Consider the following 27,785-nt stretch of genomic DNA (forward strand, 5'->3'; position numbering starts at 1 on the left):
TTCTAGTCAACATAGAAACTCTTACAGCGTGAAATGGTGCTGTTGATGGTTGACTTAAGTTTCACATTTCACTGCTTTCACACAGTTTGCCTGGCAAAAATGAGCTGTCATTTACTTGCCAATAAATGACAGAAGCCTCGTGCGGTATTCATAGCCTCCCAAAATCGGTTAATTAGGTAATGTCACCAACATTAAACAGGGCGACAGAAGTGTTTAACCACACCCCCAGTCAGTGACGTGCGGCGAGGTTCATGACTGGTGAGGCACTACTCTCTGGAGTCAGATGTGACATATATGACAGATATGATATATATACATATATATATATCTTCTACCGAGACATTAGCAAAAGGGGCTTCTGATGGCACCTCCGAAGCCTGCAAATTGGCAGGTCGACTTTGTACCTTCTACTCCGTGTCGGTGCTGTTAACACCGAACAGCGACCTGGGTAAAAAGGCGGAAACATTTCCGGCTTTAACCACAAGCCTCTACATGCCTCCCCATGACCCCGAGCCAACCACTTCCCATCTTAAGTGGGAGGAGGTGTTGGGGGGGCTACAATCAAAGGAGAACACTCCAGCACATGAACTCCTGCCGAGCGGGCCTGCTTGTTTTAACACTTATTTATTCCTCTTTGCCATTCAAGGCTGCTCCTCTAATAAAATGGGCAGCATGAAAAAGGAGGAGGAGGCGGCAGAGGAGGGGGCAGCGGGCCGTCCTTGGCGGCACGGTCCAAAATTCCGGGGAATCTTGGCAACATCTTGGGATAGATGGGACCCTCATGGATATAACAGCCAGCCCCTCCTCCCTGCGATCCCACAATGGATGAATAGGTAAACAGAAGGGTGAGAAAGAGTGATGGCAAAAAGAGAATGTTCACTCTCATGGAGGAACAAAGAAGGAGGTGTGTAAGAGAGAGAGTGTGTGTGTGTGTGTGTGTGTGTGTGTGTGTGTGTGTGTGTGTGTGTGTGTGTGTGTGTGTGTGTGCGTGGAGCCAGACGGGGTGGGTGTGTATGTGTGTGGACTGTGGAGTGAAAAAAGTTTGGCGGTCCGGCTCATGCACTCATGGCAGTTAACTCGACGCAAAAGGTGAATTATTCCTCCAGAGACACTCAGGTAACCTTTATTATGGCCCCTAATCCTTCTATATAGCGCAGCCCCATTAGACACACAGTAGAGTTAATGGGAATGGGGGGAGCAGGGGGCGGGGGGGGGGCGCATTATACCATTATTCCCTCGCCAGGCCACAGAAACGTGAACCCGCAACGCTCGCCGTGACAGACGAAATTAATCACAAACTCGGAATTTTACCATGAAGAGGTTTTTATTTGGGGGGGGGGACTTGTTTCGGGAATAACTTGTATCTGCAGAGTTTTGCCAAGTTGTTTTGGAGGGAGAAAAAAAACTTTTTTTTTCAGTAATTGACACGCTCTTTGATATTTTTGTTTTTAGATAACCCATTGTTTTTATTTTATTTAAAAAAATACTGTAAAAAATAATTTGAGATGGCAGATCATTTGTTTTGAATTGTTTTTTTTAAATAATTGTAAACAAATAATACTTTAGCTTTAAATTATTTTTGGTGTATTCTTTTTTAAAGCCTTGTTTTGACTTTTGTTTAGATAAAATAAATAATTCCCAAGTTAGGTTATTTTTTAATTGTTTACGCACTTTGTCCTTCACAAAACAAGCTGTCTTGATTTTCATTTTATTAAAATTCTAAAATATTACTGATGGTGAATACTTTCGGCTCTTTTCATTGGCGCTTTCATTTTAGAAAATTACATTTAGTTTTTACTATCTTTATTTTGCATTTTAGAGCTTCTCTTAAACCTCTTAGAAACTTTGTCATTTGAAAAGTATAGACTTCGAAAATATCACATACAAGTGTTTGCTTTGCACTTCCTTAAAATATTTGCACAGTTATTTGCACCAATAATTTTTATGAGAATATTTCAGCTGAAACCAAACCAGAAAATTACTAATATATTTTAGATAATTTTCACCATACAGTAATTGTCCCAATCAAACTCATACAAAAAGTGAAAGTTTGTGTTTAACAGGTCAAAACACAATCTTAAGCACCTGTAAAAAGTTTTCCGCTTATAAAATATATTTTCTTGTTTCAAATATAAGTCATGTATTATCATGACACATTATGTGTGTTATATGAATAAGTCAATGCAGTTTCTATAACAAAGAGAAAGTTACATTCAAGTCTCAAACTTGCAGTGTAATGACATGCTAAGAGATGACACCTATTGGATTGGCAGCTTAACATGCATGACGTGATTTAAATTAAAGAAAAATATTCTAATAAGTACTGATGTAAAGGTGTGTATAAACAAATACCAGCAACACTTTGTAATAAATAAATAAACAAATAGGCTCATACGTCAGGTGTCATGCAAAGCAAAATTTCAAATAAAAAGTTCGTTTCCATACTAATATGCATTCAACATTAATTCAAATTAGGTGAAAGTCCGATTTCTAATACCTGAAAGCACATAATGTCGGATGCGGTCTAAATAAATGAAAACTAGCACCCAAAAAAAGTATAAGAATTTACATAGAGTCGTCAAGGTGTCAGGCAAACGATATTGTCGACGCCCAAAACTTTTTTATGGAGGACAACACGTTGGAACATTTACCTGTACCACTCAAGGCCGTTGTCATAGTTGCGGTCAAAGAAGTGCGGTTCTGCTCCCACGGCTCTGATGTCCGGATGGACCCGGAGAAACTCCAGCAGAGCCCGGGTGCCTCCCTTCTTCACGCCGACGATAAGCGCCTGGGGCAGCTTCTTGGCACCCTCCCCGAGCGGGCTGAGTCTACCTGCAAGCCTCGGTGATAACCTCCGGCCGGCCACCACCAGCCCCGGCGCCGGTAAGATGCCGGCAGCCTCCTCCCTCTTCTCCGGTGCTTGCAGAACCGACAGACCACTTCGATCGTCCGCGAGACCCCGCGGGGGGCGCCTGGGGGCCGAGTAGCCTGCAGCTTCATCCCCGCTGGTCCATTCGAGCCTCCTCCGGGAGTCGGGCTCCAGCTTCTCCGCGACTGCCCGGCGCGAGTTGGCTCGAGGCGGGGCGGCCGTGCAGTGGAGCAGCAGGAGGAGAGAGGTGAGCAGCGAGCCCAGCATGAGCGCCGCTCTCCGGGACTGGGGCGTCCGGTTCACCGGCGAGCGCCATCCCTGGGTGGTCGCTGCGGGGGCCACCGCCATGCTAGGCGCGCATCACCGAGTCGTCCCGTTGCCATAAAGACATCGACGAGTTTATCCGCAGCGCGACAAAATACTTGCTTCGCGTTGGTGCATTCGAATGCGTTAATAATCGTTACAGCAAGTCAGCGTGGAACTTTATTTTGTTTCTGTTTTAAAAGATGACAGGTGACTTGTGCATCCTCTGAATCTCTGACTCGGGTACCGCACATGTGCACAGTTGTAAACTTCTCGACTGTCAGTATCGTTGACGGACATATTTTCCGACCAATCAGGAAAATGCAAAAGCGGACAGTGGCCAATTATCTTCTAGGAAGGCGGGAACCTCTCTGCAGAACTCGTCAATGTCCTAATGAAACAATGTTTTTCGTTACAGCAGCGCATAGCACCAACGGTGTGTACTAACGACCTATATTTACTCTATTACCTTTACTTAGGTACGTTTTTAAATAGTCACTGTCAGAGTAGTTTTAATGCAACATACTTTTTACTTCCCTATTTGCACTGCTTTTATTCTCTTATATTATATCCACTTGTATTAAAGCGGGAGTCAACCCAAACATATTTTTTTCAAGAATGTTTTATGCAGGTCCACTAGTTGAAACAAGGCATTCTGATTAATATTGCATTTGTGGAATACGAGTTAAGCAGGAAAATACACTCGTTTTTAGCCATATCAGGGTACGGCCATTTTGCCGCTTCTGTCGACTGAAAATGACATCACAGATGCTCAGGGCTCAGGTAACAACCAATCATGGCTCAGCTTCAAAAAATAGGTGAGCTGCGATTGGTCATTACCTGAGTTCTGAGCAACTGTGTCATTTTCAGTAGACAGAAGTGACAAAATGGCCACCCGCTGAGATGGCTTAAAACAGGTGGATTTTGCTATCTTCCATAAACGCAACAGTTAACAATGAATCAGAATGACCTGTTTCAACTAGTGGGCCTGCGTAGAACATATTATTGAAAAAATATGTTTGGGTTGACATCCACTTTAATTATAACTAATATATTCTGAGTTACCAGAGACTTGTGTCAACAACTTATTTTAACGAATTCATCGTAACTCTTAACTTCTCGGCTTTCAGAAAGAATATGGATTCATGTGAAAATGAATTTCCAGAGTCCAAGAGTCCACCTTCACATCAACTCGAGCCATAATGGTACAGGTAAATATTCCATCATGTCAATCCTTCATGAAGCAAGAAGTAGTCAAACACACATGTTGGTGGAGGTCTATACCCACTGAGTGACATTGCTAAAAAACAAACAATGATGTGAGGGTTTTTTATTTTTTTTAATACAACAATGTCCCCCCTGCCTCTCCCAGCCGCAAAGAGGCCACCAAGGAAGTTTCCCTCCACCTCCATGAACTCTTTATTTTATGACACATAGAGGAACAAAATGGTGATAACGGGCCCTATTATTCCTTTACAAGTGGACAAGAACGGAACCAAATGTTTCACATCTGCTACTCTGCCTGCCGGCGATTTAGCATGAGAATGTGAGGGGCGGCGTGCCGGAAAAGTGGACGGAGACCTCGACGCGGCGGGTCAGATGTGCTGCCGTGTTGTTGGGTTGGCGGACAATACCTCAGGGTTTGAATAATGCTATTGTCATTTGCTTTTTCAACAAGCAAAACAGAAAAATCAATGTAAAGCGGAATTGTTAATTATTTTAAGGCTCTATGGTGACGTAAATAACATGTAATTGAAAGCAAAACAGCTGACGTGACCAGTTTCAAGTGAAAGGGCAAAAGCTGGAGATGCTTGAGGGTGATACGATCTTGGCGACCAGCAAATGAGCAGCGGAGGCGTCACATTAGAGCGTGTTCATTAAAAAGCAATATGTGGAAGTCCCATCCGCCATTTCCTGAAGATACCCATCAGACCCTGCGGATCCAATGACGACAGCGAACGCCGCGCGCTTCTAATCACCGCGCTCAATCGCAAAGCACACACTGGCTCATGTTGAGGGTTCACAAGACAGATCCGCTAAGCAGTTGTTGAATAAGGTGTTTCGTTCTAGTTCAACCCAACAGCAGTGCTAGTGGAAGTTGGTAAACGGAATCCCGTTTAAAATCATACTAACATACAAAAGAAAGATTAGGGTTTCAAGGTATGGTCCCCGAACCAGACTAAGGGTTTCAAATGAGAACTTCAAGCCCGAGTTAGGGTTTCAAGCATGGGCTATGGTTTAAGCAAGGGTTAGGGTTTTGAAGTAAGCTTTAAGTTTTTATGTCCGTTTTTTGTCAGGTTTTCATGATAGGCTTGGAAATTAGGATTTAGGTTCAAAGGCAAGGATAGGGTTTTAAGTATGGTTTCAAGATAGAGTTAGGGTTTCAAATTGGAGTGTGAAGCCTAAGTTAAGGTTTCAAAGTACATAGGCTTTCAAGCTTGGGTGAATGTTTCAAAATAGGTTTTTAAGACAGGTTTCATGGTAAGGTTTCATTGCAGAGTTTGAAAGTATGGCTTCAAAGTAGGGTTTCAAGCCTAAGGTGAGCGTTTGAAAGTAGGCTTAAGCCAGTGTTCAGGTTTTGTCAAACCATTTGAATTTTCAGTGTCAAAGGAGGGTCTCAAATCCGAGTGATGGTTTGGAAGTAGGTTTTCAAGCCAGAGTTAGGATTTCAAATTGGGGTGTCGAACCTGGGTTTGGGATTCAAGGCAGCCTCAGCCCCCCTCCTTCCTAATAATAAACTCCCTGAAGACTGTATGAGCAGAGATACAGCGGGAGACAAGGCTGCGGCGGATATTGCCTTCGCTGTGCAGACAGACGAGCCGCTAATGACAAACGGACGGTTGAAGTGGCTGGAAAAAGATCCATTTAATGCCGCAGACGTTCCCGCTTTTCCTGGACGCGCTACAAGGACGGCCTTACGCCAGCCCGACCCAAGACTTCTAGGAATGTCGGAATCCGCCGCGCTTTCGTCGAGCCGGGCAAAACCTTGCGGCTAATGAGAAGCAAGATGATTGGCAGCCGGAGCGACTCCGTTGTGAGCTTCTGGCCGACACCTGATATATTCAAACCGCACTCAAAACAGCAGAGTAACGTGCTTAGCAAGTTGGGAGCCACGCCATTCCCTGACACTAAATATACAACACACCCGACAAAGCAGTCACAGTGCGTTAAATTTTCTACGTAGCGTTTCGAGTCAGCGTTAGGAATCAAAGTAGGGCTTCAAATAAAGATTAGGGTTTCAAATGATAGTTTCAAAGAGGTGTTTCAAGACAAGGGTTCCCACTTCAAAGTACAGCTTCAAGTTGGTGTTAAGGTTTCAAATCAGGCTTTCAAATCAGGATTAGGTTTTCAAACAGGGGTCAGGTTTTCAAAACTAGGTTTGGGTTTGAAATTAAGGTTTTAAAATAGGATTATCTTTTTGGAGTAGGTTTTTTGAGTCAGGTTTGGGGTGACAAATATAAGTAGGGTTTGGAATTATTGTTTCAAGACAGGTTAAGGGTATCAAAATTGAGGTTTGAGCCACGGTTAGGGTTTCAAGTAAAGTATTTCAAACTCGGATTAGAGTTTCAAATTAGAGTTTTGAATAAAGGATTAAAGCCTGGATTAGGGTTTCAAATGAGGTCTTTTTAACTAGGGTTTTAAGACCTGGTTAGGTTTTTAAATTCAGGGTCATGATCAAATTTGAAAGTAGGGTTTCAAGCCAGAGCCATCTTTGAAAGTGCAGTTTCAAATCAGAGTTAGGGTTTCACAGCAGGGTTTTAAGACAGGGTTATGTTTCAAAGTACGGTTTCAAGTGAAGTTTGTTTTCAACGTAGGCTACGGTTTCAAAGTAGGGTTTTAAAACAGGGTTATGTTTTACAATTGGGTTTCAAGCCAGGGCGAAATTTCAAAGTACAGTTTCAAAACTGGGTTGTCGTGTCAAATTTGGTGCTCAAACCAGGGTCACATTAAAAAGTGCGGTTTCAAATCAGGGTTGGGGTTTCAGAATAGGGTTTTGAGTCATTTTTAAGTTTCAAATATGGGTTTCAAGTCTGGTTTATATACAGCTGTTAAATGTTTGGGGTTCTTACGTTTGACGCCTGAACGATCCTGCAAGTTTAAAAACCCGAAGTCCTCCGTTGCATTCCTGCTCCAGCTAACGGTGGTGAGACGAGCCCCCGAGGCAATCCGTCCTTGTCACTCTCGTCGTAAACTCAACATCGTTCAGCCGTTAGCGAGACGCTAACCTCATCGCCCGCCCGCCGAGCACCATATTCACAGCACACGAGTTCTTACCCGGTCAGCTGCAAAATATGTAATGAAGAACATTTGTTATTGTCAACGTCTGCCCGTGAAATCGTCTTTGTTTTTTTTTTTTACAACTCACACACGCAGACACACTCCTCAGAGGTCCTGTTAGATGACTGCCTTCCACAAGCCAATGAAGGGATTATGAACCGCTGCCATTACTTTGTTTGAAATGATTATTTTGTCTCAACAAGTCACATGAAAAGATGTGCATTTGTCAGAAGATAAAGTCATATTTTGTAGATTATAAAGTCTTAATATTACCAGTAAAAAAATTTATTCTTCAGTATTCATATATTTTTGGGGGGAAAAAAAGTCTTAACATTATGAAGATAGTTACTTTCAAGAGAAAGACATTGCAGTCGTACAACAATTAAGCGTTATTTGGAAAAAAAAAGTTTTTGAACTAAAGTCGGAATTTAAACATAAAAAATCGTGTATAGGGGAAGTTAAGTCCAACTTTTTTTTACATTAATATGTCCTATGTGCCCCAACTAGTCCAAAAACAGCATTCTGATTAATATTGCGTTTGTGGAAAATCAATTAAACAGCAAAATACACCTGTTTTTACATAGGGCCATGCACTTCCTAACCAGATGTATGACAAAAATACTATTTTAAATTTAAAATAGCACAAAATATGTGTATACGTGCTCTTAATATTTTCTTTTTTTTTTTGATAATACATTTTTCATTGCATTTATAAAAGATCCATTATCCTAATCCAACAACAAAGTGTTTGAAGCAAACAACAAAATAACCCCATACTGTATTTTTCCCCCCAGTGCAAAGGGCTCGCATAAAAATGACCATTCAAGGACAGCAAAGAACTGCTGAACAAGAAACCAACAGTAAGTGCAAGACCTCATTTTGAACATTGTTTTAAAAAGAAAAAAACTTGATATTATTGAGGTACTATGTATGTCCTGTATATCATTCAAAATCTACAAAAAATGATCAGGTCTACTCATGTTGTAGGGCCGTATGACACCTAGTGTAAGTGCAACTAAGACCTGTCCGCCATCTAATGGTGATTGGTGATATTACAACTTAAAACTACAGTCAACCCCTGCATATTTGTTGTTCGGCACGCACAGATTCACAAATTTGTGGATTTTATTAATTTATTTTCTTTCATTACAGTATTTTTTTCATTGTTTTCATCTCCCCCCACCTCCACGTTTTACATTTATATATTGAATGTTAACCTGCTTTTTTGGAAGAATATTTTGGCTTTTTAAAAAAAAAGAAAAATTCAGAGTAAACTTCTCAAGATGATGCAGGGAAAGGTCTGGATCGCTTTGGCAGTAGTGGAAATTAACAACAGATTATCTCATCTGTAAAGTGGCAAGGATTCACTGTACTGTACTCGCTAGTGGAATACAATATCGCTATGACAACATCAAGGCCCTTGTTGGTGATTTATACTACAAAAATACATAGCGATGGATGGAAAGTAAAAACTTCAAGCCTCCGTCCGTGTGTCTGCCTGACCACATCAACGTGGAACTCCTGGAACTGTTCTTATTAATTCATCCAGGATGAAAAGAAGAACAAAAAGGCCATAAATTACTGGAACCCCCCCCCTCGCATCCCAATCCCCCTTACCTCCATCTCATTTGGATGTACAGATAGCAGAGATGGGGGCCACAGTTTGACACCACTCATTTACAACTGCGAGCTTGGAATACATTACCTTGCCAGAACATCATCATAATGGAGGAGCATCCATCTTTTCCTCACATACGCACACACGCAGCACAGTAATAAAGCTTATCTGTGGGTGACAGTGCGTCTGACTGGGCCGAGCCAAGTATCCAGCGGCTCTGCTTAACAGCACATAAATATGCACTTGTGCCTGCGCCGGACGACGTTTTAATAAGGCAAAGCTGATGGCTCGGCACACAAACACCTGCTTGTTCGCAAAATACACACGCTAGCTGTGAGGAATGCTACGTTTTTGGGGGAAAATATTTAAACCCCGCAGCTGTCATTACGCAGCCCACCAAATTGTCTGACATCCGTGTGTGTGTGGGGGGGTGTGTGGGTGTGTGTGTGTGTGCGTGCGGGCGTGCGGGTGCGCTCCCTCCCCGCAAATGTGAAACCTTTGTGGGGTTTTTTTTCCAGGAGTTCTCATCATCACAGTTGTAGTCTGATCACAATTGTCTTTTTTCTTAAGTAAATAATAGATAAATAATAATAATAATAACAACAATACAGTTCTCTTTTGAGAAAAAAATATACTTATTACACGAGTGAAGTTGTATTTTTTTCTTGTCAAAAAAGGTGTATGTTTTCAAGAATTAAGTCTTTATTTTACATATTTCTCATATACTCATATTTATTTTAAAAAAGTCTAGTATTACAAGATTAAAGCTGCAGTTTTACAAGAATGTTCTTACTATGAGAATAAAGTCACAGTTTTTTATTTAAAGGAAAGTTGCAATATTACTGATGGAAACAATAACAGTGTCCTTTTGAAAAAACGTCCACTTTGAGATCCGTTCTCAAATGCTACCGCTGCTTTTTATTTATTTTTAAATATTTAAACCCCTCGGCTGTCATTACACACCCCTCCAAATTGTCTGATATCCGTGTGTGCGTGTGTGTGCATGCGCACCCCCCACCCCCAAAAGTCAAACATTTCTCTTAATTTTTTCCAGACGCTAACTCTCATCTCCACTTTTGCACGTTATTCAGACGTGTTGACGTACATGTCGTAAGCTTGTTTTTTCGCCGACCACCGCACCCTCAAAGTCCTCATTGTGTCCACGCGGCAGCCGTGTGATGTCACGCTGCCCGGACCCCTCTGAGAAATTGGGGGAGTTCTGTCTGGACGGGGCTATCCACGGAAACGACGATTAATTAACAACCGTCAAAGATCTGACAGTACGGCTGGGCAATTTGGCCTGAAAAAAAATATATATATATATTTTTCACCAAAAAATCTGGTTTTCCGATTTCCCTTTATTCTTTCCCCACCCTTTCACTTATACAAAAGTACAGTATATGACAATAAAAAATATATATTTTTTTTTTTTTATTTTGCCAGAACATGTTTGTAAACACAATCCTTAGTAAATATATATTTTAAATGTTCAACAATTTAACATCATAAATGACTCAGCTGGTGCAATGCAGTATGTCTGCTTGCAGCTCTTTCATAGTCATTTCTCAAATTGGCAAGCCAACGTCAATAAAATATTTGCAGCCTTGAAGCACATACCTCAGGTCAAAATTTTCCAACACATCAATAAATCATTACTTTTTCAACATAGATTGGCACTATCTCTTCGGCAATGTTCAGAATGATTGACTTAGGGATTTCTTTCCTCTAGGCTCCTTTCTTGTCATACAGAAATCAATGTGAAAATGATTCTGCTCAGTTGCCTGTTTCTTAATGGGAATTAAATCAGAATATGTTTGTAAATGTCTTGTGTTGTATCCATGTAAATAAATATGTAACTGTATTTTGGACTCAGGACTCCCATGAAAAAGTTTTTTAGTCACTTTTTTTTTTTTGTCTAACGAGGGCTCAGAAAAGTCACCAAATTAAGCAGCGCTGACTTTTCCTTTTGACTGAAAGTTCTGGATAACCCAGATCCTTTTCGGAACATATTTATATTAACTTATGTACTAAAGACGTTACCATATGATAAAACTAACCCAACAAAAGTATTACAAAGACTTATAAGGGGTGAGGAGAGGTAATCAAGGACTGCTTCGAGGATGGAAAATGTGTGTTTTTGCAGCGTGACGCAATGACACTGCGCATTACGCCTGATTGACAAAGTGGACAGGACTCTGGCATGCAAAAACAAAGTGGCACAGTTTGGATTACGAGTCACATAAAAAATGCATAAGTGCTCTAAGTAAATGCCCCCAACTTCATGTTTTTATTGCCAACTGAAGAGCTATTCTCGCTAGTGCAGTCTTGAACGACCAAAAAAACGACTGGAAATCCATTGATAAGAATCCTCTCTATTTCCGGTTTTGTTTGCATACCTGTCTTTTGGGGCTACCGTAAACCCAACCAACATGGAAAAAAAAAAAAAAAACCTAAAAAAAAAATATTCCCTTGGTATATGCTAATGCTACGTGGGTTTTTTTTTGTACGTTCTTGAGGATGATGTCGCTTCGTCCGAACACGAGTGAGTCTCACCAGCGTAGCATCAGCTCGTCATACCGCCGTGGGGCTTTAACCGCAAGCTAGCTCAGCTCATATCTCGCCAGGTGACAGCCAGTCTAGTGATAAGCCGCAGTCAGACGGCACCAATCCCCCGTCTGGTCCACGGCCTGTAATGCCACGCCCTCACATACACATTCACGCACCCCCCCCCCCCAAACACACACCCACACACACACACACACACCCACACACACACACACACCTCAGCTGTCAATCTTCACAGCCGATTTAGCATCTCGCCTTTGAGGACATGGCGGACATTTTTGTCATTATTCACACCTTACTTTGATGCTGAAGCAAACCCTATTTTTACCCGCCAGCCTCTTCTTCTTCTACTGTTTGCATAATTTATTTTGACGCAGGCACACAAACAAAAAATCCCAAAATATTTAGAGAGCTGTACCTAGTCTGCATGGTGGACAAGTGTGTTTAGCACATCTGCCTCTCTGTTCTGATGTTTGCAAATTCATGTTTGTTGTTTTTTCAGCGTACTCCAAAAACATGCTTGTTAGGGTAATTTAAAACTCTGTCCATAGGTCTGAATGGTTGTTTGTCTATATTTACCCTGCCATCGACCGATGACCAGCCCAGGGTGTACCCCTCTTGTAACCCTCTCGACCAAAATCAGCTAGGATAGGTTCAAGCTCACCTGTAACCCTGCTTGTCTTTATGAGGACAAGAGGTATAGACAGGATGGATAGAGTTATATTTAACAGTCAGAGGCAGGGAGGGACATGCTGGGACCAAAATTCACTATGGAAGCTGCAAAATAAAATAATTCAAAACAAATCATTCTTACAAAAAAGCTCAAAATTCTTGAAAAAAATCGTTTAATCGCCCAGCCCTATTTTTAGTATAACTAAATCAGAAGAACACTTGGTTCTTCCCAATGTTTGTTACAGTAATATAGAACATATTGTGGCACTATTAAGGCTACCAGAGAGGGACACTAAGAAATGACATTGTGCTGTCCTGCATGGCAAGTGGTGTCTCATCTTTGTGTTTTTGTACATTCTGCTGAGCAGCCTAGCGTGAGCTATAATGGTTGGAACACTGATGAAGCCTTTTCTTGCATGCTCGCTCTAAACTGCTCTCTAGGGCCTTACGAGGGAATAAAAATCTTAATAAGAGTCTTCTCCATCCCCAAAGTTTCATTTCAAGCGTAATCCAGCCATGCAGTGCAGGATTTGCATGGCTAATTTTGAGGCTGTCTTAGCTTTAGCTGGGCTTTGTCCTGGCACCAAAGGGCGGCGGAGCCCCTCCTTCACTGGCACCTCTGAACCGAGGCTTATGGAGGCTAAATGAAACTGTTTTTTTTTTTTTTTGGGGAGTAAACCAATTTCTCGCATATCATCCCGCTTTAGTGACAACTTGTCCTTCCTCCTCCCCCAGTATGCTTGGTCTTAACTTTTAGTGTGGCCTACTTTTTTTTTTTACTGCCACGTGTAGTGACACTGTATGTATTTGAAGTCTTTAGTCCTTGAGCTAGCTCATGTTTACCACAGAATAAACACCGCATACAGTCGTATGCACCAAATTTACAACGCACTGTTTTTAACAGTTAGTTTGCTAACTGATGTACAAAAAAAAAAGTGTCATTGTAGTTTTGCAGTTCATGCTAGCTAGCTGACCAAGGAACCGCTTAACTAATTCACCAAATGTTTTTACATAATCATACTGACTACCTAATTAAGGTTCATTTTTGAAAAATTAATTAAATAATCAAAAATAATAATTAGGTTGCGAACGGACAAATATGGTGTTTTGAGTAATCGTTATTGTGAACTAATTAACTAAAAATCGTTTGTGTTTAATAGCAAACTCTAGTGTTGTTTGTACGTAATCGTGCTGACTAGCTAACAACTAACTAACCTGTTCACAAAGTTTTTCTCCCTCCCTTCCTACTGTACCTCAACTAAATAATTTCATGTTTTGCGTAATTATGCAACCTAAATAATAAATCTTCATATTTTTAATAATCAAGCTAACATCATACACACAATGTGAGTGAAGAGACCTGGACTGTCAGCAATGTTCCAAGTTGTCCATCTGTCTCCGGTCTTAAATTGTCGTCATAACGAGGTCTTTATCTGGCTGACTTTCTTACTATCGCGTTGGCCTCTCCTCTCCCTCCTCCTTGTCCTCCGCTTTCTCCTGCATGCTATCTGCTGACCGTCCTTGACTGTGGTTCTCTCTGGCTGTAAACAAGCCCGGGGAGTCGCACTTTGGAATTCCTCAAACAACTTTGGTTTGATTTTTACAAGACAAATAAAACCATGTTGTAAATCACAGGGAAGCTGCTTTGACAGCTTGCTTTTGACTTCTTTTCCTGTAAACGGCAGTGATAAATACTTTTGAATGACACACACTAACTGGCTTCACAATGCTAAACAGACTAATTGAGATGTTCCAATTCAGGCCTGTAGGTGACAGTAATGCGGTAAAGTCAAAGTCACAAACTTACGCAACAATATTTTTTTTCTGGGGATCACTGATATGCTTCACCATGACATTTTTTTAACTAATATGTTAAAATAAAGTGGAGGGTTTTTTTCATGGGCATGATACCTAATAAAGTAAGCTTAGATTTTGCGTACTCAAGCTCAGTAGCCAACCAATTGAATTAGCCTACCAACAAAGTTCTTAGCTATCAAAGAAAGGCGAGCACCGGTTTAATAAGCACCTTTGGCCAAAGGTAACTGTGGAAGGGTTTTTACTTTCTGGACCTGGACACATCTGCTATCTAAGTACTTAACCAAGTGGTGTAAGTGCATGAGCATATTCGCTACCTAACGAATGAACTAAGCAACTGACAAACTTTGGAACTTTCGTTTTTGGGTTAGGGCAACTAAATTGCCAACTAAATTGTTGCCTAATCAGACTAACTAACTACACTCTGGCAGTTCCATTCTTTTGCTTTGCACGTGCTATTTTCATTCTGTGGCGTAGAAGAATAGTCCACACAGTAGACACAGTAGACGTCTGCCAGCGTGGTGCAGTATAGTGGACTAAATGAACAGTGAATGAATAAATCTCCCACAGCTACTAGATGTATGCTAAAGCTGTCACTTGAACGGAAGCGCTTGATTCATCAGGGAAGAAAAATCAATAGTGGAAATATTCCGCACTGTCGCAGCATACCATTAATCTGTAGCGAGATTAAAATGTCACACAGTAGCTTCACATGGCTCTACGCGCCGGACAGTAATTGCATCCGCTTATCAATCAAGACCAGTGCCACATTGTCGTTTGTCATTTGCTAAGACAACAATATGAATTTATTGCCCCCGCCAATAGAGAGGGTTCACTATGTAATTTTATTTACTGTGTATGTAGTGTATCTTTTATCATTACAATGATATTGGAAACATTAGGCAAATATATGTTTTTTTAATGATACCCAGGCTACTCGGCGCTGTCAATATTATGGCTAGTAAATTACGGGTGGATGCAACTTCTTCTTGGCACCCTTACAAGTCCTCCCTTTGGCACCTCGCTGTCTCGGAGGAGTTACTTTCAGGAGGAGCAGATGTTATTGTGCAAGCTTGTTCTCTTAGAGCGCATCAAGGGCACTCGAGGGAGTCATTTCGGGTGCTAAAGAGCGCTCTGTGGTACCTGCGAAGAGGCTGCTCAGTGAGCGACCACGTCAATACTTTCACACAACTTTCTAAGCCACCGCTTTTGAAAAGTGACTTTTCTCGTGTGTGCTAATCCTTGTTTGGTTAGTGTGCGGCACTTTAAATTCTTTGTGAGTCAAAACGTGGGATTAGCAGCAGTGTAAATCTCCCCAGGATTACAAAGTTTACTTTCGATTTAGCCATGAGCGATGCCGGTCATTGAACGATGTCTTCGTTGCTAACGCTAATGACCTCGAGTTGTGGTTTTGATTTGTATTGGCATGGATGAGTTACAGAGTAGCGTTTTAGCGGCTGATGTCTGATGTTAAGATGTTTGGTTCGGGTTTTGTACGATCATGCTAGATAGCTAAATAGGCTTAATTTTTTTTCTAATAATGCTGACTAACTAATGTACTAACAAACTATGTACTGTGTAGTTGTTTTTATAATCATACTGATTTATTGTCTTGCATAATCATGCTAACTAACAAAACTTTAAAAAAATTAAATCAATTTGCCTAATCATGCAAATAAACATCATGCCAACTAACTAATGCACTAATGAACTAATCCTAGTTTCTGCGGAATCATGGTAATACGATTTGTTCTTCTATGACATTCATGCTATTGTAACTCTGTTAAGAACTTCGTTTTGTATAATCCTACATGTGCATAATAAAGCACAAACTAAAGTTATTCAATTTCATTTATTAAATAATTGACAAACTAGTGATTCTAACAAACTAACGTAAAAATTAAATGTATTTGTGTGATTAATGATTTGTCATAATTATTAAATAACTAACGTACAGACAAAATGCACGTTTTTTTGTGAAAAAACGTAATCATAAACATAATCATGTAAACTAACATGACAACTAATTAAAGGTAATTTCTTTTGCCTAATCATGCTATAAACTATCATAAATATGCATAATAATGCAAGCTATCTAAGCTTAATTTTTGCATACCATTAATCATAATAGCAAATACGTGTGGTATGTTTTGCATAATCATGCTAACTAAGCTTCATTGTTGCCTAATCTCACTAACTACCTCACCTGCCATCCTCTGATGTGTCCGGACATATTTTGTCAATCACCTTCATATCTCTTGTCCTTTTTGTTTTCCCAGTGAGAAGGGCGTTTAGGGGAGAAGGGGAACTAAAACTCGTCCAGTCATTTAGCTTGAGCACGGGACGGACAAGCCATAAATCATATCCTCTGACACGTTAATACGGGCTGCGTCTGGACAAGGACAACTTACTCATCTTGTTTGGACTTGGTAGAAATATGACCGACATTTGTGTTTCGCATGCAAACGTAGCAGGGCGCTCATCTTTACCGTGTTAACTTTTATTAGCACAGGGTTGCAGAAGTGGGGGTGGGTTGCCATTAATAAAGGTAAGTGCCAGATTCTCATCAGACTGACTGCGGCGCCAGTTTGGAAGAAGAAGACGAAGTAGAAGCGCTGTAATGAGGTCATCAAACGGCGGTGCAGCTGCTCCGTGTCTTGCAGCTGCTCCTGCGTGAAATGTTTATAAGTGACAATGTTTGTCTCCTACAAGACATCCCGTATTAGACAACCGCCTAAGTGTTGCTTACCGTACTGGTTTGTTTATGTGTAGAGAACTAGTTGGAAGGTTCTGGGTTCAAATTTTTGTTCTGGCCTTTCTGTTTAACAGCCATCCCCAATTAGTGGCCTGCGAAACCAAACCCCATGCCAGCTCAATGACACTTTCATCATAACCAGAGCTTGGGGAGTGCAACAAGTGGGTAAATTGTCACAAATGCCTCAATGGGCCACCTTGCTTCCACTTCAGCTTCCAGTCATAGCTACAATACTTTGAGCAAATCGTGTGATCATCGCTGCCATATGGGCCACGGGAGCTAGCGTTAGCTTTGTTATGTTGACAAATGACGAGCAAGTTGCTCATTGCTGAAAGGGTTTTGCATTCAAATAAATGACAGGTTTCTCTAATGCAGCCAGTTTAAAAGCGACTCAGACGGAACGCATTGGAAAGTGGTGACCGTCATACACTGGAGCACTTACTCATTTTCAATGACATTTACAAAGAAATGTGTAAGCTGTCAAAGTCACCACACTGCTATTGTTTTATTCTGGGCTGGCATCGGCCTTCTTTGGGTACTCCGGCTTCCTCGCACATTCCAAAAACCTGGAGACTAAATTTGTCCTATAGGTGTGAATGTGAATGCAAATTATTTATCTATATAGTTGCGGTTATGTGGTATGTGAATTATTGGTGACCACTGCTGGGTGTACTTGTCCCCTCAAAAGACAGTTGAGATCAGCTTCAGCTCACCTGTGACCCTAATGAGCACTAGTGCTATAGAAAAGGGATGGATGTTTCATGAATGAAGCAGCATGTGACTCATTGCCAAAGAGCATTCTCAGACACTTCATTGTCTTTATTTTATACATCAGTGTTTAGTACGACTGTGTCAGAATACCTCGTATCCTGCATTTTGTGTCTGCTCTTGGCAATTTCTCTCTGTTGGCAAGAAAGGGGAAAAAAAACAAAAACAAACGGGCGAATCATAAAAACCGAGGCGAGCCATTAATCACTGCTTTGCGGAGAGAAATCAAAGCACTACATCCAATCGCCCTGATGTCGTCTCTATTCTGCTCACAGCCAATAGGGGGAGTAACAAAGCATTGCTATAATAAGTGGATCTGCATCAATCATTTTTATTTTCCTCAATTCAAGTGTTCTTCCTTCTTCCAGCATTTACATGCAATTGCACAGGGTACTAACAGTTGTTTTGCCTGTGTGGAAAGACCCCAAGTGCTCGCCTCATGTTTGGATTCATTAGAACTTCTCTTTCACCGACACCCTCCAAGAGGACACACTTTATCACTCCCGTCGCCGTCTGTTTACCAAGGCAGTCTGCACACTTTCCTCCCTTTTCTCTCCTTTCTGTGCTTTCCCACCAGAGCATATGGCCAATTAAGGGCTTTAGATTGATTGAGAAATGTGAAGGAGTGGAAAATATCCCAGAAAAGAATCAGTGGAGGTTGGGATGGTTTCAGGGACAGATAAGGAAAAAATGTTTCCAATGGGAAGTGTAATTACTAGCCCCTTTCACATGGAGATTCTGCTAAACTGACGCATCGGAGAGGTGTAAGTGTCGGGAGTTGACTTGCGTTTCACGCAGAAGACGACACAAACGGATACAGTTGAAAGTAAAAGTATATCAACCCTTGAGAAATGCCTAGATGTCTGCATAAATCCATCGTAATATATGATCTGATGTTCATGTACAAAGCGATTCACCACACTCGACAAACACTATTTTCTTAAACTAATACCGCACAAACAAATGTATGTTTTCATGTTTTGACAGAGCACGACTTGTAAACATCATAGTGCTGGGTGGAATAAGTAAGTGAGCCTTTGGATTTAATAAGTGGTTAAGCCTCTTTTGGCAGCAGTAACCTCAACCAAACATTTCCTGCAGTTGCAGAGCAGACCTGCACATAAGCTAAAAAGGAATTCTGGATCGGTCCCCTTCACAAGACTGCTTCAGTTCAGCAATATTCTTGGGATGCCTGGTGTGATTGGCTGTCTTGAAGTCATGCACACAGCATCTCAATAAGGTTGAGGTCAGGGCTCTGACTGACCCACTCCATAAGGTGTATGTTTTGCAGTTTTTTCCTTCTGTCCTGTAAATCGCTGTCCTGTGGCATCCATTGATGATAGCAATGCATGCAGGCCCTTAACTAAATAGCGAAGCAGCCCCAAAACAAGATTGCTGTTGCTGTTGAAAATGACTTTTTTCTGAGTTCAAACTCTAGAAACAAGTAGAAGCAGTTTGTGTTTTTTTTTTTTTTTTTCAAATCACCAACAAGTGGCCTGGCATTGTTTTCTCTGCAGGTCGACGTCGTTGTCTGTAAATAAAGCTTCTCAAAAACACTTAAGAAAAATCTGGCAGTTTTTGCTGGGATGCTGTTGCATAAACACGCCCTAAAAACGATACGCTTGCGCGTATACATAATCCAATTAAGTCTAATCGAAGATGATCGCGATGGAGAAATTGCGAGTCGGCCGCTGCTGACGCACTTGTTTCCTTTTAATGATCGCGCCGGGAACACACACTGCTGCGCTTTTATCTCTGCGCGGCGATAAAAGTCCAATAAAAGCGACGGGCGCTGGGCAGTTAGCGCACATGCGGACGGCTTCTCCACAGATGAATTAAACATGAGGAAAAGCGGCCGAATTATTCATGAGACGTGCTTGAACGCGCTTGACGCTGGTCAGCGTGATCAATATCCACAGCAAACGCAGAGGACATGGAGGCAATTGTGTCCATATATCGCATTCCTCTATTACTTCGCAGCTATTAGCATGGTTGCTAATTTCAGTGTTTCCGTGATGCCTGTAAGTAAAAGTCATATCGCTCAAGACGTCGCCGTGGCTGCAAATTTTCATTTGCTTCCAGCTTGGACGATTTTGGTGCCCGCCAAAGAAAATCTCTCCATTTCAATCTGCCAAATGTTCTCTGCCGTTAAGTGTCCATAAAAATATTGATCAGCTCTCATTTTGTTAATGACATTAATAAAAATGATGATTCAGCGGTGAAGGAGAGTTGTAAGTGGGACTGGGAAATATGGCCTTGACTTAAAATTTCCCTTTTTTTTCCCCACAAAAATCATTTGATCAAATTTTCTTCCATTGCTTAAAGAAGTAAGTGACAATAAAATGAAATCAAACAAGTTTTGATGTGTTCCTTAATGCTTCCGGAGTGCACTTTATTTCTCCTGAGTTATCAAATTCATTTTACGCGGCATCGACAAAATAATTCTTTTTCTAGTAAAAAGAAAAAAGTTTATTACGAAAATAGTCTTGACAAATTCAAACTCTTGTATAAAATCAATTAATCCCCCAGCCCTTGTTGCTAGTGATCATTTTGTATTTCTTATATTTTTCTAACTTACAATGTCTCCTTCAGCACATATGTCCTCGACTGACTCCTCGTTACCTCATTTCCACCAACGTCTCGAAACGATGAAAGAGAGTGTCAGACGTTCAGAAGGCTAATCTCTACAAATATGGGTGAGCTGTGCCTTAATTTCAACTCTAACTATCCATTTCCTGCATCCATTACAGCACACATTGGGCTTCATTCTTCTTCTCCAAATCCACTTATTACTTGTTGTTTTCACGGCAATCCCAACATTATTCTGTGTTTTGGTTTTTGGGAGAAAATATACACACACTCACGGAATCCCGAGTCGAAAAGACTCAAGAACCCTTCCCTGAAAAGACACAGAAAGTCCGTCATTTTGGTTTGAAGCATACATTTAATTAAGAGTCGTGCTAGCCATGTTGACCATTGCCAAGGCTTGCTTCGAAAGTAAACTTGCCCTTTGTTTTTTTCTAAACAGGTAGATGATGCTAAATTGTGATTAGTTTTTGTCATTGTGTGTGAGCGGAAGAAGGCAGTGAAGTTTGATGACTAGAAATAAACCAAAAAAACATTTTACAAAAGTGCAATAGGTGATGCCAGACAAATGATTTGGTTGCAATATTTAGGGCCAACCAACTACTGACCAAACTATTTTTCAAAAACGTAACTAATGATTTTCAATCCCTCATTAACCAGAACCATTTCCACATTGTTTTGCATGTGAACAAGGTTTCGATGTTTAGCTCAGGGCATGTCACCAATCTTAAATTGTGGGCCTGTGAAGCAGTTTGAGACTCTTTTGTGATTAAAAGCGGTATAAATAAACTTGACTTAACGGTCCAAGACAGTCGCAGTGCCAAAGACATGCTGCCAATTTATACACCGCAAAAGCAGTGATTTATAAATATTTTAAATGTTAATTTCTTAAAGGCCATGTTGTACATGTTATGACACAAGTAACATTTAGGAAGTATTTCTTTCATCCACCAAAAAAAAAAAAATCTGCCATCTACAGTATGTGGAAGTTGATGCTAGTTAATGCTGAAAACCTGTTGAAAGTTGTTTAGTATATCAGGATCAGATTTTTGTGGAAAAATTCAGAGATTTTGTTTTGAATGCATATCACCCCGCCCTACCACGAATGCCGTAAAACAAGAACACACATACTCGTATTTCTTACATTTGCATTACTACACAAGGGCCTCATTGATGAATGTTAAAGGGATGCATGACCTCTCCTTCCTGTCATTTGTTGACATACAGAATTTTGGAAATGCATCCGTAATCCCCACCACACACACGCGCCCACACGCACACATACATGCGCGCGCAAATTCACACAAACACGCGCTGTATCTCGACTAGAAGTCTCCGGATGCCGACCTCGACACAGACTGAGCCAGTTTCTTGTTTTGACGGGAGTGCCGGTGGTTAAAACGCACCACACGTGTGGTGACCATCACAACAGCCCTGTAAAGTATCCCAGCATTCCAGAGCGTACGGAATGTCCATCTTTCCCCACCCCCTTCATCTTCCGCCTCTGTGACTTATGCCGCAAGTGCCAGATGATGAGTTTTCCATGTGGCACCAATGTCCTAAAAAGTTGTGACCAAAAGAAAAAAAAGATGGCAGTGTTCTGAGGCCGTTATAGCGTATCTGGACCTTTGGTTTGGATGAGCTTGGAATGATGATGGAGATGGGTGACACAAAAAAAAGCACCCTGTCAAAAGGACCGTCAAACATTCTCAATTACCGGTAGAAAACATTTGGCTTAAAGAAGCACAACTCCAGTCGGGCAGTGGACGAGAAGGGGGGACATGAAAGAAGGCCTTCATGAATCCAACTGGCTCAAGTTTCCAACTGGTCACCCTACACACACAAACAGAGTACACACAAAGCCACAACACAGAAAACCATGTGCTGGCTGTCCGTAACGAGGAGTTGCGTCGGGATTGGCGCTGTGTCATAAACAACGATGGAATTCCGCCCAGTGAAAACTTACAGGCCTCAGTAAAGAACCCAGAGGTGTTTTGAAAGACAAAGAGTGAAAAACAATTCTGGATGTGTGTGTGTGTAAGTGTAAACACAGTACATCATTGCAGCTTCAAAGATAAAATGGTTTGTATCTATCCCTGGAGTGCAAGGAACCTTGGAATCCAATCAAAATTCAGTCCCCAAAGCCAGTTTAATTTACTACTATGATATTTAATAGACTTTTCTACCATGTGTAGCTCTACAAAAAAGTCTCAAGGACCCATACCCCAAAGCACACTGGAATTCTGTCATTTTGGTTTGAAGTAGAAATTTTAGGGCCATTTTGGCCATTTCGAAGGGTTCTTCATATGGACACACCTGAGAGATTCAAACTGATTGGTAACAAATAAACCATATACAATATACCATGGTATCTTGACTTGCAAATTTTAATTTTGTTTCCTGACCAAGCACATAACTCTAAAATCAGCATAATAAAAGAAAATGTAATGAAATATATATATATTTTTTTACTTTTAATTACTGTGCTTTGGGACAAACTGAATGTCACAAGAATGAACCTGTGTCTCTGTTATTATACAAGTACTGTATATTTTTTTTAGGCTTTTTTGTTTGGTGGTGTGCGCTGACATTCTCCTGTTATAAAATATGCTACTTGGTTCACATAAGGTTGGGAACCAACATACTAGACAGACAGCGATGCTAAATCATGAGAAATTTGAGTTTTTGTCCATGCATTTGGGCGGAGCTTGGCAGTGAAGTGAGGGAAACATCTTCCAGCATTTAAACACAGAAAGGGATATAAAAAGCCCAAAATAGTTGAGCTTCCAGACGCTTTGTATGGCAGAGTGATCACTCTAAAAGGCCTTCGTAAGGATGGTAGAGAAGAAAAGGAATTGCGCAAAAAAGAAACATGCTTCTTCAGTTAAAACATCAGCGAGTAAGAATATTTCAAGAGGTTTTATGATGCGGTTTTCGTGCCATTCCTAAAGTTTAAAAGTCAATTGGGTTCAATTTAGATGGAGACGCAGATTCCCGGCAATGTAAAGTGGATTTATAGCAGGTTGAGAAGTACACAGCCGGATTAGGTTATGGGTTATGATTAGGTCAATGGGACATTATTCCTCCGGTGAAGCCATAAACGTCCGACAGAGTGGAGGGAAGAGTCTTCACTAGGAATTGTCTCTTAATGTCTGCTTTTGCAATCAATGATTCACCGGGCCTGGACTGGGATTTCTTTTGCCCTTTTGACGGACACAACTTGCTGAACTTGATCCGTTGCAGATTTTCACTTGAATCTCTAGTCTCTGCATAAATATTTCAGATGGCCAAATACTTTGTAATTGATCGATTGGGTTACAAAGATGGTAAAAAAAAAAAAAAAAAAGTAAAAATAAATTGCCTCCAAGGCAGACATCATTTTAGTAAATCAGGTGGAAGCCACAGTCCATTTTGCAGATTGACTCCTTGTGATTACAGTCGACTACCCTCAATTTGGGGTTAAGGTTTCAAGTTAGTTTCAAGTGTCAGTTGAATGTTTGACGTTAGTGTTCCAGTCAGGGTTTCAAGAAATTAGTTTCAAATCAGTGTAGAAGGCGCAGTTCAGGTTGTAAGTTAGTGTTTCAAGCCTAGCTTGGGTAGGCTTTAAAATTAGAGTTTCAAGCCACAGTGGGCATTCACAATTATAGTTTCAGTTTAATTTTTCAAGGATTAGGATTCAAGAATTAGGTTTGCTCGTAAAGGTTTCAAGATTTTTTTTAAAAGTAGGGTTTCAAATTACGTTTCCAAGCCATGGTTAGGGTTTCAATTTAGGTTTCAAGCCTGGGTTCGAGTTTCAAATTAAAATTTCACTTTAGGCTTTCAAACCAGGGTTAATGTTGCAAGTTAGGGTTTCTAGTTAGGTTTTCAAGTAAGGTTTAGGGTTTCAGATTACAGTACAATTTCAAATTAAGCTTTCAAAAGAATCTTATGGCTGCAAGTTAGGGGTTCTAGAAGGGCCTGACCAATATGGATTTTGATGATTATATATGATTTGATGATTATATCTGACATATGATTCTGATATTTGGCAGACTAAATTCCAACAATTTATTAGTCGTGCGATTATTAAAAAAAAAAAAAAAGAAAACAGTGAATAAAATTAAAAAGATGTTGGTCACTTAATGCTTACAACAACAACAATGTGACTTGCAGGCAGAATATTTGATTAAGACAGTATATGTTTTCTTCTTAGTAATAATTTGACTTTTTGGATTGGTGTAACTTTGCAACAGACAGGAAAATTTAGGAGCAGATGATATATATTTTTTGGGGCCAGTTTGGCGTATCTTTTTTTTAATGGGGCAATATTTGAATAATTTTCATTATCTTTGCTTTATGTTTTAATGTGTTAATGTCTTTTTAAAAAAATGGGCCAATTTAAAAAAAATTATATTGGCTGGTTAAATCGGCCAGCCAAGTTCCTAGTTGGGTTTTCAAGGAAGGTCCAGGTTTTCAAGTTTGGTGTGAAGGGTTGCAAATTAGAAAATTAAATCCTAGGTTTCTGTCGAAAAATAGGGTTTCAAATGAGGGTTGCAAGCCTGGGTTAGGGTTTTAGTGCCGCCTCTCCTGGGAAGGAAGCGATCCCGCAAAGCCAACACAGAATTTACGAGAGGTACGCAAGTGAAACTGAGCGAGGCCTATTTACTCTCACCTAGGTGGAAAGCTACCGCTGCCACACTCGGTAGATTTACAACAGGGGTGACATGAGTTATTACCAGTGGCTGCTGGGAATTACATGTGGTCCTTTTGAGCGTACAAACTTTTGTTAATGACACAGCAAACCAAGGCACTGTGTGTAAACCCACAAGCCAAAGACCACAGACAAACTTACCTCTTGTCTCAAAGCAGACTTTCTGGCCTTTTATCAGTCCACTCCACGAGGCCCACTCATGTCCCGTGCTTGCATGAGGCCATGAAAGGGGGCTTCCCCATCTGATGGATGAGCCGTGACCAATTAGAAGCTTAGCCCCAGAGATAGCACATAAACACTGGTGAACGTCAGGGGCCTGAGAATACCTGCTGTCCATCGAGAGGGGCTTGACGTCAGCCTGGCAGCTGAGGCTTCATTCTCCAAAATATTCATGTGGACTGTGTTCACAGGATCTATATCAGCTTTTATTTACCGTTTGTGGCCTAATGGAGAAGGCACTGCCCTCCTAAATCAGGGATTGTCAGTTCGAGTCTGTCTTTCTGTTTGGTACTTTTAGAATTCCCTAATGCCACTGGTATTGGATTTCTCTAAAGTGTTGTTGGGTTCCTTATGGCCTAGTGCAGAATGCACTGCTCTCCTAAATCAGGGATTGTGGATTCAAGTCAAGCATTCCTGCAACGCATTGTTGGGTTCCTTGTGGCCTAGTGGAGACGGAACTGCCTTGCTAAATCAGGGATTGTGGGTTCGAGTCCCATCTGTGGTGTTGTTCTTTCCTTTTTGTTCGGTACGTTAATTCCCTAATGCCACTAGTATTGTAGTTTTGTAAAATGTTGCTGTGCTCCTTGTGCCCCAGTGGCCTAATGGATAAGGCACTGACCTGCTAAACCAGGGATTCTGGGGTCTTGTCCTTACCTTGTTGTTTGGTGTTTAGAATTCCCTAATGCCACTGGTATTGGATTTCTGTAAAATGTTGCTGGGTACCTTGTGCCCCAGTGGCCTAATGGATAAGGCACTGGCCTCCTAAGCCAGGGATTGTGGGTTCGAGTCCCATCTGGGGTGTCGTCCTTTCCCTTGTGTTCGGTACATTTAAAATTCCCTAATGCCACTGGTATTGGATTTCTGTAAAATGTTGCTGGGTACCTTGTGCCCCAGTGGCCTAATGGATAAGGCACTGGCCTCCTAAGCCAGGGATTGTGGGTTCGAGTCCCATCTGGGGTGTTGTCCTTCCCATTTTGTTCAGTACGTTTAGAATTCATTAATACCACTTGTATTGGATTTCTCCAAAATGTTGTTAGGTTTCTTGTTCACCAAGTGGCCTAGTGGAGAAGGAATTCCACTCTTAGATCAAGCATTGGGGGTTCAAGTCCCATCTGGGGTGTTGTCCTTCCCTTAAACTCATGCCACTGGTATTGGATTTCTGTAAAATGTTGTTGGGTACCTTGTGCCCCAGTGGCCTAATGGATAAGGCACTGGCCTCCTAAAGCACTGACCTGCTAAACCAGGGATCCTGGGGTCTTGTCCTTACCTTGTTGTTTGGTGTTTAGAATTCCCTTATGCCACTGGTATTGGATTTCTGTAAAATGTTGCTGGGTTCCTAGTGGCCTAATGGACAAGGCACTGGCCTGCTAAACCAGGGATTCTGGGGTCTTGTCCTTTTGTTGTTGTTTGGTATAATTCCCTGATGCCACTGGTATTGGATTTTTGTAAAAGTTGCTGTTTCTTGTGCCCCAGTGGCCTAATGTAAAATGTTGTAAAATGTTGCTGGGTACCTTGTGCCCCAGTGGCCTAATGGATAAGGCACTGGCCTCCTAAAGCACTGGCCTGCTAAACCAGGGATTCTGGGGTCTTGTCTTTACCTTGTTGTTTGGTATAATTCCCTGATGCCACTGGTATTGGATTTTTGTAAAAGTTGCTGAGTTTCTTGTGCCCCAGTGGCCTAATGGATAAGGCACTGGCCTCCTAAGCCAGTGATTGTGGGTTCGAGTCCCATCTGGGGTGTTGTCCTTTCCTTTGTGTTCGGTACGTTTAGAATTCATTAAATTATGGTTTCATGCCAGCACTATAAATTAGCCTTAATACTACTGCTGGAAGAATAGGATGTGTCCAAGTAGACAGCATCAGTTGCATATGGTGGACACATGTCTTGAAGAAGACAGTAAGAGGATATTTCTTCTTCACTTGAGGGCTGGGCCACTTCACGTGTTTGCAGCCACTCACAAGCCCTGTGCTTGACTAGCAACAGGGCGCCAGCCAGAGGCTCGTTAGACAACAAGAGCGTCGCCCTTGAAAATCAATTACAAACAGGACAGCGCCGGCGCATCTGTTTCTGCTCGAGCTATGCAGCACTGTCTGCTTCCTACTCCGCCGCCAATCCGACGCTTGTTCTTCTGGGATTAGAGATGGCACTGCAAGCCTGTGGGACCGCTTGTAAATCAGGCTGGGTAAAATAGGGCAATGACAGACACGGGCAGGGGGAGTCTCTGTTATTCCATTTTATTTATGGTGGTGGGGAGGGAGATCTCATTACAGGTACTCAGTGTTTTGACCAATGCAAATTCTGCTGAGATTGAGTCAAGTGTGAAGGGGAAATGTATGAATGCAGAGCATGTGAGTTTCAAATTTTGTTTTCAAATTAGAGTTTCAAACAAGGGTTAGCATTTCAAAGTTGGGTTTCAAGACACGGTCTAGGATTAAAATAAATTTTCAATTCATGGCTAAGGATTAAAAGTTAGGTTTACAAATTGGGGTTTTCAGACAGGTTTAGGGTTTAAAAATAGGGTTTATAACCAGAGGTAGGGTTGCAAAGTAGTGTTCCAAGCCTGTATTAGGCTTGCAAGGTAGAGTTTCAAAAGCCTGAGTTCGGGTTTCAAATGGTGTAGGTTTTCAATCCAAAATTAGGGATTCA

The 27,785-nt window shown here is 41.3% G+C and overlaps 1 protein-coding gene, 2 long non-coding RNA genes and 3 other non-coding genes across 6 annotated transcripts in view; 5 read left to right on the forward strand and 1 right to left on the reverse strand.

Annotated features, from left to right (window-relative positions):
- LOC147129212 (uncharacterized) overlaps positions 1-1,116 on the forward strand; it is a 52,151-nt gene extending 51,035 nt beyond the window's left edge. The window contains exon 3 of the long non-coding RNA XR_015082738.1: positions 647-1,116. This is a non-coding gene — a long non-coding RNA (uncharacterized LOC147129212). The remainder of the gene's footprint in view (positions 1-646) is intronic.
- The window catches only part of LOC147129213 (heparan sulfate glucosamine 3-O-sulfotransferase 3A1-like), a 25,436-nt gene extending 22,028 nt beyond the window's left edge, over positions 1-3,408 (reverse strand). Inside the window, exon 1 of the mRNA XM_086017550.1 lies at positions 2,652-3,408. Coding sequence (XP_085873676.1) covers positions 2,652-3,217 — 566 coding nt within the window. The 5' untranslated portion in view covers positions 3,218-3,408. The remainder of the gene's footprint in view (positions 1-2,651) is intronic.
- Positions 1,251-20,339, forward strand: LOC147129214 (uncharacterized). The gene is made up of 4 exons (XR_015082737.1): positions 1,251-3,116; positions 4,303-4,383; positions 8,245-8,310; positions 20,236-20,339. It is a non-coding gene; the product is annotated as an uncharacterized LOC147129214 (long non-coding RNA).
- Positions 20,340-25,866: 5,527 nt separating this feature from the next.
- trnar-ccu (transfer RNA arginine (anticodon CCU)) lies at positions 25,867-25,939 on the forward strand. Its single transcript has one exon. It is a non-coding gene; the product is annotated as a tRNA-Arg (tRNA).
- An 86-nt stretch (positions 25,940-26,025) lies between these two features.
- Positions 26,026-26,098, forward strand: trnar-ccu (transfer RNA arginine (anticodon CCU)). Its single transcript has one exon. It is a non-coding gene; the product is annotated as a tRNA-Arg (tRNA).
- A 707-nt stretch (positions 26,099-26,805) lies between these two features.
- trnar-ccu (transfer RNA arginine (anticodon CCU)) lies at positions 26,806-26,878 on the forward strand. The gene has a single exon. It is a non-coding gene; the product is annotated as a tRNA-Arg (tRNA).
- Positions 26,879-27,785: the final 907 nt, after the last annotated feature.

Source organism: Filicampus tigris, chromosome 19 (assembly GCF_054856515.1).
Source record: "Filicampus tigris isolate MCC_2025a chromosome 19, RoL_Ftig_1.0, whole genome shotgun sequence".
NCBI lineage: Eukaryota > Metazoa > Chordata > Actinopteri > Syngnathiformes > Syngnathidae > Filicampus > Filicampus tigris.